The sequence below is a fragment of the Ranitomeya variabilis genome, chromosome 1, assembly GCF_051348905.1.
Source record: "Ranitomeya variabilis isolate aRanVar5 chromosome 1, aRanVar5.hap1, whole genome shotgun sequence".
NCBI lineage: Eukaryota > Metazoa > Chordata > Amphibia > Anura > Dendrobatidae > Ranitomeya > Ranitomeya variabilis.
The window spans coordinates 182858591-182874691 of record NC_135232.1 but is presented as its reverse complement, the minus strand read 5'-3'; the positions used below and the strand labels follow the sequence as shown (position 1 = coordinate 182874691).

The window sequence follows — 16101 nt, the reverse complement described above, 5'->3', positions numbered from 1 at the left end:
ACCCCTGGAACCAATTTTAAAGTGCCTACAGCCAGCCCATTTTATTGTGTTAGGCCTTCGAAGCCTGTCTGCGGTCCATACTTCCACTAGTCCTCCACTGACCAGACCACTGCTGCCCGTGTACCCCTGGAACCAATTTTAAAGTGCCTACAGCCAGCCCATTTTATTGTGTTAGGCCTTCGAAGCCTGTCTGCGGTCCATACTTCCACTAGGCCTCCACTGACCAGACCACTGCTGCCCGTGTACCCCTGGAACCAATTTTAAAGTGCCTACAGCCAGCCCATTTTATTGTGTTAGGCCTTCGAAGCCTGTCTGCGGTCCCTCCTTCCACTAGGCCTCCACTGACCAGACCACTGCTGCCCGTGTACCCCTGGAACCAATTTTAAAGTGCCTACAGCCAGCCCATTTTATTGTGTTAGGCCTTCGAAGCCTGTCTGCGGTCCCTCCTTCCACTAGGCCTCCACTGACCAGACCACTGCTGCCCGTGTACCCCTGGAACCAATTTTAAAGTGCCTACAGCCAGCCCATTTTATTGTGTTAGGCCTTCGAAGCCTGTCTGCGGTCCATACTTCCACTAGGCCTCCACTGACCAGACCACTGCTGCCCGTGTACCCCTGGAACCAATTTTAAAGTGCCTACAGCCAGCCCATTTTATTGTGTTAGGCCTTCGAAGCCTGTCTGCGGTCCCTCCTTCCACTAGGCCTCCACTGACCAGACCACTGCTGCCCGTGTACCCCTGGAACCAATTTTAAAGTGCCTACAGCCAGCCCATTTTATTGTGTTAGGCCTTCGAAGCCTGTCTGCGGTCCATACTTCCACTAGGCCTCCACTGACCAGACCACTGCTGCCCGTGTACCCCTGGAACCAATTTTAAAGTGCCTACAGCCAGCCCATTTTATTGTGTTAGGCCTTCGAAGCCTGTCTGCGGTCCATACTTCCACTAGGCCTCCACTGACCAGACCACTGCTGCCCGTGTACCCCTGGAACCAATTTTAAAGTGCCTACAGCCAGCCCATTTTATTGTGTTAGGCCTTCGAAGCCTGTCTGCGGTCCATACTTCCACTAGTCCTCCACTGACCAGACCACTGCTGCCCGTGTACCCCTGGAACCAATTTTAAAGTGCCTACAGCCAGCCCATTTTATTGTGTTAGGCCTTCGAAGCCTGTCTGCGGTCCATACTTTAAATACTCCTCCACTCACCACCAAGCTGCCTGCCCGTGTATCCATGTAACCGCTGTAAAACTGCCATGAGCCTATTGTTTGTTATGTTAGGCCTTTGATAGCCTGTCTGCGGTCCTTACTTTAAATACTCCTCCACTCACCACCTAGCTGCCTGTGTATCCATGTAACCGATGTAAAACTGCCATGACTGCCTACTGTTTGTTATTTTAGGCCTTTGATAGCCTGTCTGCGGCCCCTACTTGCAATACTCCTCCACTGACCACAATGCTGCCTGGAGTGCCTGCCTGTGTATCCATGTAACCGATGTAAAACTGCCATGACTGCCTACTGTTTGTTATTTTAGGCCTTTGATAGCCTGTCTGCGGCCCCTACTTGCAATACTCCTCCACTGAGCACAATGCTGCCTGGAGTGCCTGCCTGTGTATCCATGTAACCGATGTAAAACTGCCATGACTGCCTACTGTTTGTTATTTTAGGCCTTTGATAGCCTGTCTGCAGCCCCTACTTGCAATACTCCTCCACTGACCACACCAATGCTGCCCGTGTACCCCTGGAACCTATTTAAAAGTTCATAGAGCCTAGTTATATATTTTATTTACTATTAATAAGGCCATGATGGACTACGCTGTACCACGCTACAAGCTAACCAGTCGACACTTCTTTTGCGAGAAAAGCCATCCCAACCCTCCACCAGCATGTAGAAGACCGCATTGTCCATGCACTCTGGCAATCTGTGAGTACAAAGGTGCACCTGACAACAGACGCATGGACCTGTAGGCATGGCCACGGAAGATTACGTGTCCATTACGGCGCAATGGGTTAATGTGGTGGATGCATGGTCCACAGGGGACAGCCTACTAAGTCTGTCTGCAGTCCCTAATTCAAATTGTCCTCCACTGTCTAAATCGGAACTTCCACCTTCTGGCTTTCGGCCTATAGTATCAGAAATTAAACTGCATTTGGCCTTCAACTTTGGTTAGGGCCTACTAACGGCTTCTGCCCCTCCCTGGTGTTGTCCTCAACTAAATAAAGCTGAGCTTCAACCTTCCGGCTCTCATTAAGTGGTTTTAAAAAAAAAAAAATTGGTGGTTAGGGCCTACTAACGGCTTCTGCCCCTCCCTGGTGTTGTCCTCAACTAAATAAAGCTGAGCTTCAACCTTCCGGCTCTCATTATGTGGTTTAAAAAAAAAAAATGGTGGTTAGGGCCTACTAACGGCTTCTGCCCCTCCCTGGTGTTGTCCTCAACTAAATAAAGCTGAGCTTCAACCTTCCGGCTCTCATTAAGTGGTTTTAAAAAAAAAATGGTGGTTAGGGCCTACTAACGGCTTCTGCCCCTCCCTGGTGTTGTCCTCAACTAAATAAAGCTGAGCTTCAACCTTCCGGCTCTCATTAAGTGGTTTTTAAAAAAAAATGGTGGTTAGGGCCTACTAACGGCTTCTGCCCCTCCCTGGTGTTGTCCTCAACTAAATAAAGCTGAGCTTCAACCTTCCGGCTCTCATTATGTGGTTTTAAAAAAAAAAAAAATGGTGGTTAGGGCCTACTAACGGCTTCTGCCCCTCCCTGGTGTTGTCCTCAACTAAATAAAGCTGAGCTTCAACCTTCCGGCTCTCATTAAGTGGTTTTAAAAAAAAAATGGTGGTTAGGGCCTACTAACGGCTTCTGCCCCTCCCTGGTGTTGTCCTCAACTAAATAAAGCTGAGCTTCAACCTTCCGGCTCTCATTATGTGGTTTTAAAAAAAAAAATGGTGGTTAGGGCCTACTAACGGCTTCTGCCCCTCCCTGGTGTTGTCCTCAACTAAATAAAGCTGAGCTTCAACCTTCCGGCTCTCATTAAGTGGTTTTTAAAAAAAAATGGTGGTTAGGGCCTACTAACGGCTTCTGCCCCTCCCTGGTGTTGTCCTCAACTAAATAAAGCTGAGCTTCAACCTTCCGGCTCTCATTAAGTGGTTTTAAAAAAAAAAAAATTGGTGGTTAGGGCCTACTAACGGCTTCTGCCCCTCCCTGGTGTTGTCCTCAACTAAATAAAGCTGAGCTTCAACCTTCCGGCTCTCATTATGTGGTTTAAAAAAAAAAAATGGTGGTTAGGGCCTACTAACGGCTTCTGCCCCTCCCTGGTGTTGTCCTCAACTAAATAAAGCTGAGCTTCAACCTTCCGGCTCTCATTAAGTGGTTTTAAAAAAAAAATGGTGGTTAGGGCCTACTAACGGCTTCTGCCCCTCCCTGGTGTTGTCCTCAACTAAATAAAGCTGAGCTTCAACCTTCCGGCTCTCATTAAGTGGTTTTAAAAAAAAAATGGTGGTTAGGGCCTACTAACGGCTTCTGCCCCTCCCTGGTGTTGTCCTCAACTAAATAAAGCTGAGCTTCAACCTTCCGGCTCTCATTATGTGGTTTTAAAAAAAAAATGGTGGTTAGGGCCTACTAACGGCTTCTGCCCCTCCCTGGTGTTGTCCTCAACTAAATAAAGCTGAGCTTCAACCTTCCGGCTCTCATTAAGTGGTTTTAAAAAAAAAAAAAATGGTGGTTAGGGCCTACTAACGGCTTCTGCCCCTCCCTGGTGTTGCCCTCAACTAAATAAAGCTGAGCTTCAACCTTCTGCTCCAAATTACCATTTTAAAAAATGCAATAGGCTTTTCCGGCCTACTAAAGGTGTCTGCCCCTCCCTGGTGTTGTCCTCAACTGAACAAAGCTGAGCTTCCACATTCTGGCTTTCGCCCTATACTATCAGATATTAAACTGCATTTGGCCTACTAGTGTGGTTAGGCCCTTGAAACAGTGTCTGCTGCTCTTGGGTTTGCTACTCCACTGAACAAAGCAATGCCGCCTGTTTAGTCCTGTTACCAATTTTGAACTGCATGTAGCCTACTTTATTCTTTGGCCCTATATCTGTTTCCTCCTCATCCTGCCCATTGCCCAGCCACTGCTAAATGAGTCTGCTGGTACATTGACCTAGACCACTACATTCCCCTTGTACTCTACACAGCCAGAATCTGACCCTGCTGAAAGTAAGGTTCCCCTTCCCGCATGTTATACCACCTTACACAGGGACAAAGAGGAAGGTGCAGATGAAAGTGCAGGTTCCTTCATCAGGTGGGGGGGCATACTCGTTGGCGACGTCACTGGCACAGGGCCCCTCAGAGTACGCAAAAGTGTCGCTGCTGGTGGGAGGCGCCCCCGCCATGCAAACACACCGCCGTACTTTGAGGGGCCCTGTGCCAGTGGCAATGCGAACGAGTGGGCCCCCCCTGCTTGCTCAGGATCACAGCACTTGCAACTTTTAAATACTTACCTTTCCCTGCAACACCGCCGTGACGTAGTCCGCATTTCCTGGGCCCACGAAAAACTTGAGCCAGCCCTACTCCCCCCACAACTTTCCCCCAATTCCTTATGCCCAACTATTATTATACAGTTAATTAAGATTGGCAAGCTTCAGAAACAAGAATGGATGTTTTTGGCATTAAAATGGGCACTGTAGGTGTTTTCCTGGCCTCCACTCACTGCCGACTATGCTTCCCCATTGACTTGCATTGGGTTTCGTGTTTCGGTCGATCCCCGACTTTTAGCGATAATCGGCCGACTGCACTCGACTCGACTCTGGACAAAATCGGGTTTCCCAAAACCCTACTCGATCTTAAAAAAATGAAAGTCGCTCAACCCTACCAGAGAGTCTTAGAAGATGGGCTCCATCTACCAGTACCCCCAGAGATCCTGAGAGTGAGGGTCCACAGTGCTGGTTTAGGGTCGCATCCCCTCTATCACTCTAGGTTGCACTGTGCTCTCAGCCATGTCTGTATTGGGGGCAGCACTGCTTCTTTCTCCCACACGGGGCTGTGTTGTAGCCCCCTGTATAGTGGGAGGGGGTCATTGAATCTTGCTGGTAACTCTGGTTCTCCCCAGTCAGATTTCCCTGTGACTGAGTGTAAAGTGTGACTAAGCCCCCCAGTATGTCACAGTCCACAGTGGGAGGGGAGTGGAGAAACTGTAATAATATAGATAATTCCTCATCTATAATGTTTGGTGTAATTAGCGCAATAAACCTCAGCACTTACTGAGTCACTTGTGGGTTTTCAAGGTCGATTGTCCTCTCTTCAATTTCCTCTTGCAGGAAGTTTATGTACTTCTCCCTATTGTACATGGAAAATATCTCTCATATTGAATTATACAAATACCAGCAATTATTAAGATGTTCACAGTATTGGTGACCGTTACAGATGCGCTACATTCCTCCCCTTCTCTCTCCATTCTAGGTGCTTTCTCTGCCAACATTTCCTTTATTAAACTGTCAAAGGGAATCTGTCAGCAGGATTATTGCTATTTAATATGGGAGCAACATGATATAGGGTCAGAGACCCTGATTCCAGCTATGTCACTTACTGGACTGCTTGCTCTGGGTTCAATAAAATCACTGTTTTAATAGCAGGAGATTATCACTAGAAGACTAGTTGTCACTTGCCATATAGTCCTCCTGCTCTGTATAACTCCATTCCCACCACTGATTAGCAGCTTTCTGTCATGCACAATTTACCTAGAAAGCTGCCAATCAGTGGTGTGGGAAAGTTATACAGGGCTCAGCATTAAGAGCACTGCTAAATCTGTAGCAGAGAATACAGTGATTTTATTAAAACTGCAGAAAGCAGTTCAGTAAGTGATACATTGCTGGAATTAGGGTCTCTGTCCCTACAATATGCTACTTTCAGATTACACAGCAAAATCTTGGTGAAAGATTCTGTAAAGAAAATTTGACACCGGGTATTTGCCACCTAATTTGAGAGGAGCATAATGTAGAGATGAAAATCTTGCTTTCAGTGTCGTGTCACTTACTGGATTACTTGCTGTAGTTTGTTAAAATCACGGTTTTATCAGCTTGAGATTATCAATAAAAGACCAGTAACCCTGCTGCCATGTAGTCCTCCATACTCATGTGCTCCATGTAACTCTGTACCCACCCGTTTTGCAGTCTTTTTGCCTATGCACAGTGTACACAAAAAGCATCAAATCAGTGGTGTGGGCGGAGTTATACAGAGCTCAGCATTCAGAGCTCTGCTAGATCTGCAGCAGATAAAACAGTGATTGTATTAGAACTGCAGCAAGCAGCCCAGTAAGTGACAGATTGTTGGAATTGTTGCTTTTAGATGGGGCATCAAACACCTGGTGATATGGTTCCATTAATGCCATGGTCACATGACCGTAGATTCTCTCATCTGAGGGAATCGGATTGATTATGCTAGTGACTCTCTGATTAAACTTTGATCTGAATGTCAGCTTAATGTTATCTGACTCTCTTGAATGAAACATTTGGATCACACTGTGAGCAGAAGATGGAGAACACGATTTATCCATCTTTTCTATTGTGTGAGTCTGTGAAAATCGGACTGCACTCAGGTGTCATCTGAGTGCAGTCTGATGTTTTCCATGCATCCATAGACTGGAATGGGTGAGTGGCATCTGATTTCAGACTGGAATCGCGGCATGCTGTGATTTATTTTATCACTAACAGATTCTGTAAGTGAAAAAAAAAATCAGTCAGCAGCTGCCACTAGAGGGCATTTCTGTATGAGGACACCTAGAAATGTAGAAGATTATTGGCAGAAAAAGACCATGTAGTCCATCTTGTCTATATTATTTCCCATTTTTACATTTATAATAGAGGATTGCTTATTCCAGACATAATTAATTTAATTTACTGGTGATTTTCTAATTATGTACCAGAAGTGAATATTGTATACATTTGTAGCAAAAAAGAATATCCCGACAGAAATCACACGTCATTTCTTTCTAAAGAATATATACTACAATAGTGGCTCCTGTGTTTTCTCCTGGGGGACATTTAGCAAGTTGAAGAGGCACTCCCATCAAAATTGTTATCCTCTTACTATATTGCAGTCACCATATTATATAGCACTGTGCACTTACAATTGCTCATTTTCCCTTCTACCCAGTTAATTCTTCTATTTTCCATTAGGTCTATGACATCATGTGATTAAAATTTGACTAGCTGAATCCCTCTAGGCTCTATGTAGCAGCAGGAGGTCAATTTTCCCTGCACAAGTCACTGTAAAACTCTATGGGGGGGAAGGGGGGAGCAACTAAGTCAAACATTGAGGAGGGAAATGATAAATGCAGGGAACGGAGACTTCCTGTTACTACACAGAGCAGAAAAAAAGAGAAGAATTACCTGGTAGAAAGGCAAAATGAGCAATTGTAAGCACATAGTGCTATATAATATGATGATTGCAAAATGTTAAGATAAAGACTTTGATGGGAAGAGTTCTTTAAATAATCATTCCTCTACTGTTTGTATCCTATAAATTCCACTATAACATCTTCATTTGTAAAATATTATAGATGACGGGGATCTGATAAATGGCAGCTCCATGTATAGACAGATAATTATGTGCAGACAGGTTACATTGTATCATCTCCGCCTGAATGACATGTATCAGTCGTCAGAGATAAGGAAACATCTTGATCATTATGGAATCTACAAGGTTTCCTTATATTAGATCATTACATTTTTTCACTTACAAAGTTTTGATGTCTTCCATAATTTGACACTTCTGAGTCAGTAAAGTGTTCTCCCTATAGAGCAAGGAAACATCAGTGTGTCTTTTAGTAAGGGTTAGACTAGAACTTTTCCTAAAACTAGTCATTGATGTGATCTATTAGAATAGACGTCCCAGCTTAGCTCTGCCTTATCCACAGTATAGGGAATACGCTGCTGATCCTGGAGATCCGCCCGCCGGACCCTCCAGCTCTGAAACGCCCCCTGTAGGATGGAGCCGAGGTGGCGCATGCGCACCACACGGTACAATGAGAAGAAAGTCCCTTACCTGTGATTTTCACCTGCAGCTGAAAAACAAACAACAGTTTAGGATGAGATTTACTTTCCATCAGCTGCATCCGATTTTCATCTTTTATTAGTCCATTTTTACCATCAGTGTGTCATTCAATGCTCTTGTCAGCAAAAAAAAAAACTGCTGGAAATTTCTCCATTTTTTCCTAGTAGTCAGTCAGTGGGTGAGTGTGATCCACAACTCGCCCAATGCTGACCTGTTACTAGCTCCATAGAATATAAGGGCCAGTGGTACATAAAACACATGTGAATGAGCCCGTCCTTTACAGCGTGATTGTACAGAGACTTCCTTACACAATATCGGATCCGATCTGCCAATCAGGTTTTGGCTATACGGTCACGACTGGCGTGCAGGGGTGTTGGAGCCCACATGGGCCGAGAGTCCTGGAGAGTGCTGCTCTGATCCCCCATTTCCCCAACCGTCATCACAATCTGTCCCACCATTGAGCGCCTGTGCTTCTGAGACTCAGCGCAGCAGGCGCCATTACATCACTAGAGAGCGCCTGCTGTGGAAAGCCTCAGGCCCCGCTGCACAGCCCGGAGCAGGGTGCCGGGGGGACACGGCCAGGGATAAATGCTATAAATGACTGTGAGAATGTCAGTACTTACATGGGATGGTACTGTCTGCAGGCTGAAATAGGAAAAGAGAGAAGTGTGAAAGGTCCATGAAATAGTTCAGCTTCTTACATTGGAGTGTACATCACATACTCACAGGCTTCCATTACACTGGATAATGAACAGGTTTTTAAGCTAAAGGCCGGCGTCACACTAACGTATAATACGGACGAGTGCTATGCGAGAAAACATCACATAGCACTCGGACCAATGTTAATCTATGGGGAAGCGCACATCACCATTTTTATTCTTGTGCGTATTCTACGTTCAAGTGACATCACAGCATGCTGCGATTTTACGCATATATTGGCCCGAATCTCACCAATGCAAGTCTATGTGTGCGAGAAAAAAATGCACAGCACTTGCAGCATGCGAGTGCTGTCCATTTTTTTACATACCCGTGGCCCTTTGAAAAGTCGGCAATTCATAGGCGGCTACTGTAAAAATCACACTGACAGGTTAGAATAGACAAGATAGAATAGAAATATACACATAGAATATATATATATATACTTGTCAGTAACACACACATATGTATATATTTATATTGCACAGAAAGATGCCGAATATACTCGACTATAAGCTGAGATTTTCAACTCAGAGTTTTAGGCTGAAAGTGCCCCTCTCGGCTTACACTTGAGTCATTGTCCCAGGGGGGCAGGGGGGAGGGGGAGCGGCAGGAGCTGACGGCTGTCACATCATACTCACCCCCTCCTGATGTGGTCTCTGCATGTCCCTGCTTCTCAGATGGTCTCTGGCGCCTGCAGCTCTTCCTGCGTTCAGCGGTAACGTGGTACTGCTCATTAAAGTAATGAATATGGATGTGTCTCCACTCCCATAGGCGTGGAGTGCATATTCATTACTTTAATGAGCGGTACCATGTGACCGCTGAAGACAGGAACAAGCTGCCAGTGCCTTAGAGACCATCAGAGAAGCAGAGACTGCGCCAGGAAGGGGTGAGTACGACGGGGGAGGGTGAGCCATGCGATATTCACATGTCCCCGTTCCACCGCCGGGCTGTGTCTTCCACGTCCTCTGGCTGTGACATTCAGGTCAGAGGGCGCGATGACATGTTTAGTGCGCGCCCTCTGCCTGAACAGTCACTGCAGAGACCCAGAAGACACAGCGGCGTGCGGCGGTGAAACGGGGACAGGTGAATATCGCATGTGACGGGGGCTTTAGCCAGTGGTGACACGACACCTGGCCGCCATAGCACACCGGTGTCCCCACTTGGTCAGGACACTGGCTCCCAGTGATGAGAGGTGAGTATGTTTTATTTTTTTTAATCACAGCAGCAGCAGCAGCATATGGGGCACATTATTCTATGGAGCATCTTATGGGGCCATCATTAATCTTCTATGCAGCATTATATGGGGCAAATTTTAATATGGAGCATCTTATGGGGCCCATCATGAACTTTATGGAGCATTATATGGGGCGTATTTTGTATGGAGCATCTTATGGGGCCCGTCATGAACTGTATGGAGCATTATATGGGGCTCCTGATTCAATATGGATATTAAAAAATATTTAACCTACTGATGTCTCAATGAATTTTACTTTTATTGGTATTTATTTTTAATTTTGAACTTTACCAGTAGCTGCTGCATTTCCCACGCTAGGCTTATACTCAAGTCAATAAGTTTTCCCAGTTTTTTGTTGCAAAATTAGGGGTCTCGGCTTATACTCGGGTCGGCTTATACTCGAGTATGTACGGTAGATAGAAGAAAAGCCGGTAATTTATATGCCGTCTTCTGTAAAATCACTGCAACAGCCGATAGAAGAGATGGATTACATACAGTAAATACACATAGAATAGGTAGATATATAGATGTCAGTGACAAATACAATTAGTACAGTGTGTGCAAATTACCGGACATGTATTTAATTAATAAAAGATTATTTTGTGGAAAAAAGGGAGTGGGCTCCCTCGCAATTTTCGCAACCAGCAGAGGGAAAGCCAGCGACTGGGGCAGATGTTTATAGCCTAGAAAGGGGGTAATACCCATGGAGCTTCCCAGGCTATTAATATCAGCTCACAACTGTATACTTAGTCTTTACTGGCTATTAAAATAGGGGAGCCCCCCAAAAAATTACATGGAGTCCCCTTAGCATAAATAACCAGCAAAGGCTATGCAGACAGCTGTGGGCTGATATTAATAGCCTAGGAAGTGGCCATGGATATTGCCCCCTGGCTAAAAACATCAGCTCTCAGCCACCCCAGAAAAGGCACATCTCTAAGATGCGCCAATTCTGGCACTTAGCCTCGCTCTTCCCATTTGCCCTGTAGCGATGGCAAGTGGTGTAATAGTTGTGGGGGTTGATGTCATCATTTGTGACATCAAGCCCCGAAGTTAGTAATAGAGAGGCGTCAATAAGATGCCCCCATTACTAGCCTCATAGTCAAATTGTTAAGAAAACACAGACACCCATTAAAAAATCCTTTAATTGAAATAAAGGCACAGAATCCTTTAATGTTCTAAGTTACTTACTGCCACACCTAATTTCCCAACGCCCTCGATCTCCTGTAATAAAAGTAAAATAATAAACCAACAATATACCCATACCTATCCGTTGTTGAGTCCCACGCAGTAATCCATATCTGGGGAATATACAGTTTTCAACCAGGACGGTGCAAAGATGCGACCGCCCCGGCTGTAAACTACTGGTGAATGAGGAGATGCTGGGAGTGGAGCTTCAGTGACTAGCGGGCTGTCACTGATGCTGCACTGCCTCACAGCCTGAACTGCGCTGAACTCTGGAGCATGGGAAAAAGAACTGGCATTTCCCATGCTCCAGAGTTCAGCGCAGGTCAGGCTGTGAGGTAGCACAGCATTAGTGATGTCACCGCAAGTCACTGAAGCTACGCTACCAGCATCTCCTCATTCACCAGTAGTTTTCAGCCAGGGCAGTCACATTTTGGCACCGTCGTGGTTGAAAACTGTATATACCCCAGATATGGATTGCGGCGTGGGACACAACTATTGACAGGTATGGGTATATTGTTGGTTTATTATTTTACTTTTATTACAGGAGACCGAGGGTGTCACATGGATTAGGAGTAAGAATAAAATGCGAAAACTGTGTTGTGTTTCATTTCATTAATAGACTTTATTCTGGCTATGTCTTTATTTAACATGTAACAACTATAGGATTAGTAATGGATAGGTGTCTTATTGACACCTCTCCTTTACTAAGCCGTGGGCTTGATATCACCTTACAATACAAAGGTGACATCAACCCCACAACTATTACCACACTTACAACCACTACAGGGCAAGTGGGAAGAGCGAGGCTAAGTGCTAGAATTGGCACATCTTAGAGATGCAACTTTTCTGGGGCAGCTGGGAGCTGATGGTTTTTAGCCAGAGAGGGGCAATAACCATGGTCCCTTCCTAAGCTATTAATATCAGCCTCCAGGTGCTGGCTTTCCCTCTGCTGGTTCTGAGAATTGCACAGGAGCACACGCCATTTTTTCCCCCAAAAGAATCTTTTATTAATTACATACATGTCCCATAATTTGCACACACAAACAAACACTACTAATTGGATAGGTTCCTGACATCGATGTATCTACCTATTCTGCATCTATTTACTGTATGTAAACCATGTCTTCTATCTTGTCGGCTCCTGCAGTGATTTTACAGAAGCCGGCAGATGAATTAACGGCTTTTCTTCTATCTATCTTTCTGTGCAAAATAGATACATATATATATACAGTAATGTGTGTGTTACTGACGTGTGTGTGTGTGTGTGTGTGTATATATATGCATTCTATCTATTCTATTCTAACCTGTGACTCTTTGATTATACTGTAAGCGGCAGATCATTTGCCGGCTTTTAATCTATCTATTATATATATATATATATATATATATATATATATATATATATACGGTATATATACAGTGGGGCAAAAAAGTATTTAGTCAGTCAGCAATAGTGCAAGTTCCACCACTTAAAAAGATGAGAGGCGTCTGTAATTTACATCATAGGTAGACCTCAACTATGGGAGACAAACTGAGAAAAAAAAATCCAGAAAATCACATTGTCTGTTTTTTTATCATTTTATTTGCATATTATGGTGGAAAATAAGTATTTGGTCAGAAACAAAATTTCATCTCAATACTTTCTAATACATCCTTTGTTGGCAATGACAGAGGTCAAACGTTTTCTGTAAGTCTTCACAAGGTTGCCACACACTGTTGTTGGTATGTTGGCCCATTCCTCCATGCAGATCTCCTCTAGAGCAGTGATGTTTTTGGCTTTTCGCTTGGCAACACGGACTTTCAACTCCCTCCAAAGGTTTTCTAGTTTTCTGGTTTCATCAGACCATAGGACATTCTCCCAAAACTCCTCTGGATCATCCAAATGCTCTCTAGCAAACTTCAGACGGGCCCAGACATGTACTGGCTTAAGCAGTGGGACACGTCTGGCACTGCAGGATCTGAGTCCATGGTGGCGTAGTGTGTTACTTATGGTAGGCCTTGTTACATTGGTCCCAGATCTCTGCAGTTCATTCACTAGGTCCCTCTGCGTGGTTCTGGGATTTTTGCTCACCGTTCTTGTGATCATTCTGACCCCACGGGGTGGGATTTTGCATGGAGCCCCAGATCGAGGGAGATTATCAGTGGTCTTGTATGTCTTCCATTTTCTAATTATTGCTCCCACTGTTGATTTCTTCACTCCAAGCTGGTTGGCTATTGCAGATTCAGTCTTCCCAGCCTGGTGCAGGGCTACAATTTTGTTTCTGGTGTCCTTTGACAGCTCTTTGGTCTTCACCATAGTGGAGTTTGGAGTCAGACTGTTTGAGGGTGTGCACAGGTGTCTTTTTATACTGATAACAAGTTTAAACAGGTGCCATTACTACAGGTAATGAGTGGAGGAAAGAGGAGACTCTTAAAGAAGAAGTTACAGGTCTGTGAGAGCCAGAAATCTTGATTGTTTGTTTCTGACCAAATACTTATTTTCCACCATAAAATGCAAATAAAATGATAAAAAACAGACAATGTGATTTTCTGGATTTTTTTTTCTCAGTTTGTCTCCCATAGTTGAGGTCTACCTATGATGTAAATTACAGACGCCTCTCATCTTTTTAAGTGGTGGAACTTGCACTATTGCTGACTGACTAAATACTTTTTTGCCCCACTGTATATATACTGTATATATATTTTATGTGTGTGTGTGTTTTGAAGAATATTTTGTTTTAAAACGATGTGTAAATGAGAGAACTGCCGTATGTAAAAGCTCATGTTAAAATTGCATTGCATACGGATGTCATACAGATACATAGATGCGAGAAAATCGCATCATCATCACATTGCAAATGGATTACACACGGATGACCATACGGAGAACACTTGTGCGACTCCCGGCTGAGAGAATCAGAGCGATTTTTAATACATTGAGTGTGACGCCTAGTAAAGGGGTATTCTCATCTCCAAGATGCTATCCCAATACATAGTAGCTGTAATAATAATGTTAGCAAATACCTCCAATTAGAAATGTAGTATAGTTCTACTGATTCGCTATGTCGCTTACCTCGTGTGCAGGGCATTGCAGTAGCTTAGGTATCCATAGTTACAACCACTAACAACTGTAACTATATGAGTGGTTGTAACCATGGATACCTAAGCTATTGCAATGTCCTACACATATAGAAAGCAACATAGCGAATCAGAAGAACTATACTACATTTCTAAATGCGGGTATTTGCTAATATTATTATTCCAACTACTATATATTGGGATAGCATCTTGGCGATGAGAATGCCCCTTTAATGTACAAGATAGATTTATTAATACTAGCGCAATCTATGAGCAGAGTGCCAGTCCATGCCCCATGCAGCATTCATATCGTTCATTAATATCACGCATGGAATATGACCCCTGCATCTGCTGACAACTCAGAGTGGCATCTGCTGACAACTCAGGGCGACATCTGCTGACAACTCAGGGCGGCATCTGCTGACAACTCAGGGCAGCATCTGCTGACAACTCAGGGCAGCATCTGCTGACAACTCAGGGCAGCATCTGCTGACAACTCAGGGCGGCATTTACTGACAACTCAGGGTGGCATCTACTGACAACTCAGGGCGGCATATGCTGACAACTCAGGGTGGCATCTACTGACAACTCAGGGCAGCATATGCAGACAACTCAAGGCGGCATCTGCTGACAACTCAGGGCGGCATCTGCTGACAACTCAGGGCGGCATCTGCTGACAACTGAGGAGGGCATCTGCTGACAACTGAGGGTGGCATCTGCTGACAACTCAGGGCGGCATCTGCTGACAACTGAGGAGGGCATCTGCTGACAACTGAGGGTGGCATCTGCTGACAACTGAGGGCGGCATCTGCTGACAACTGAGGAGGGCATCTGCTGACAACTGAGGGCGGCATTTGACAACTGAGGGCGGCATTTGACAACTGAGCAGGGCATGTGACTTTATTTCCTACTTTCTTAATGATAAAATCTGTGGAATATATTTATAAATCAGCTGCGTATTGTGAATCTCCATTTTTCCCATGATTCCTTCTGGTAATGAACAGGGCAAGATGGCAGTTGGTGACAGCGGCATTGAAGCATGACCTGATCACAGGGAGCCGGTGGGCTGTTATGACAGTTGGGAGCCGGATAAACACCCCTGTGTCTGCCATGTTATCTCTCCTGTGACGTTCTGCCTGTGGTGGGCGCCATAGAAGACAGTGATTTTTGCTATATACAGTAATATTGCTGTATTGCAGGATATGGCGTAAGGTAAGAGATCAGACGGTCGCAGATTCAAGACCCCACATCATCAGACAACAGAAATTCATTGTTATATATACGTATAGAGATAACATTACAGTCACTATTCTGAATTACAGGACTTTTCTGATTTCGGACTTACATGAATTTCTCTCCGATATTTGCTCATCATTTTTCAAACGTAAATAAATGCAAATCCTGAATTGGACAAAGAGAGAAGTTTCCTTATACATATCCTGATCTTAAGTACCAGTTGTATCAATACTAAATATTGCCATAATGAGCTAATTAACAAATATATGGTTTTCTCATTAAAAAATGTATGAAATATGAGAATTGAGAAATATCAGAAGCTTGCATAAGAAATCAGAAACTTATATAGATAGGAAATGGGAAATAATAAGGACAGAGCAGGAGTGTAAGAGAAGCATACTCACTCTCGGCTCCTATACTATAACCCTCAAAGGAGTTCCGGGTGAGCGGCTGCTTATATAGTTTTCATGATGTCATAATATCCCTGCAGAGGTGACCATGGCGCCGATCCTGTGATGTCACAGCAAGCCCTGCAGCCAATGATATTCAATATATTCAATAAGATCATATCATATTATAAAATATGCACACCATATAAATATTCATATAATATAATCATATAATATAATTTACATATATTAAAATATAATTTACATTTAATATAATCATATA

General features: G+C 44.2%; 1 protein-coding gene across 3 annotated transcripts in view; it reads right to left on the bottom strand.

Annotated features, from left to right (window-relative positions):
* LOC143793827 (uncharacterized) overlaps positions 1-15594 on the bottom strand; it is an 85452-nt gene extending 69858 nt beyond the window's left edge. For 2 of the 3 annotated variants that reach the window (XM_077280798.1, XM_077280799.1), the window contains exons 1-5: positions 15539-15594; positions 8642-8663; positions 8010-8028; positions 7705-7758; positions 5229-5303 (exon numbers count right to left, since the gene is read on the bottom strand). In XM_077280798.1, the coding sequence (XP_077136913.1) occupies positions 5229-5303; positions 7705-7758; positions 8010-8028; positions 8642-8663; positions 15539-15568 (200 nt within the window). In that variant the 5' untranslated portion in view covers positions 15569-15594. The remainder of the gene's footprint in view (positions 1-5228; positions 5304-7704; positions 7759-8009; positions 8029-8641; positions 8664-15538) is intronic. The other variant, XM_077280800.1, reaches the window with a different exon arrangement.
* Between the last annotated feature and the right edge of the window lie 507 nt (positions 15595-16101).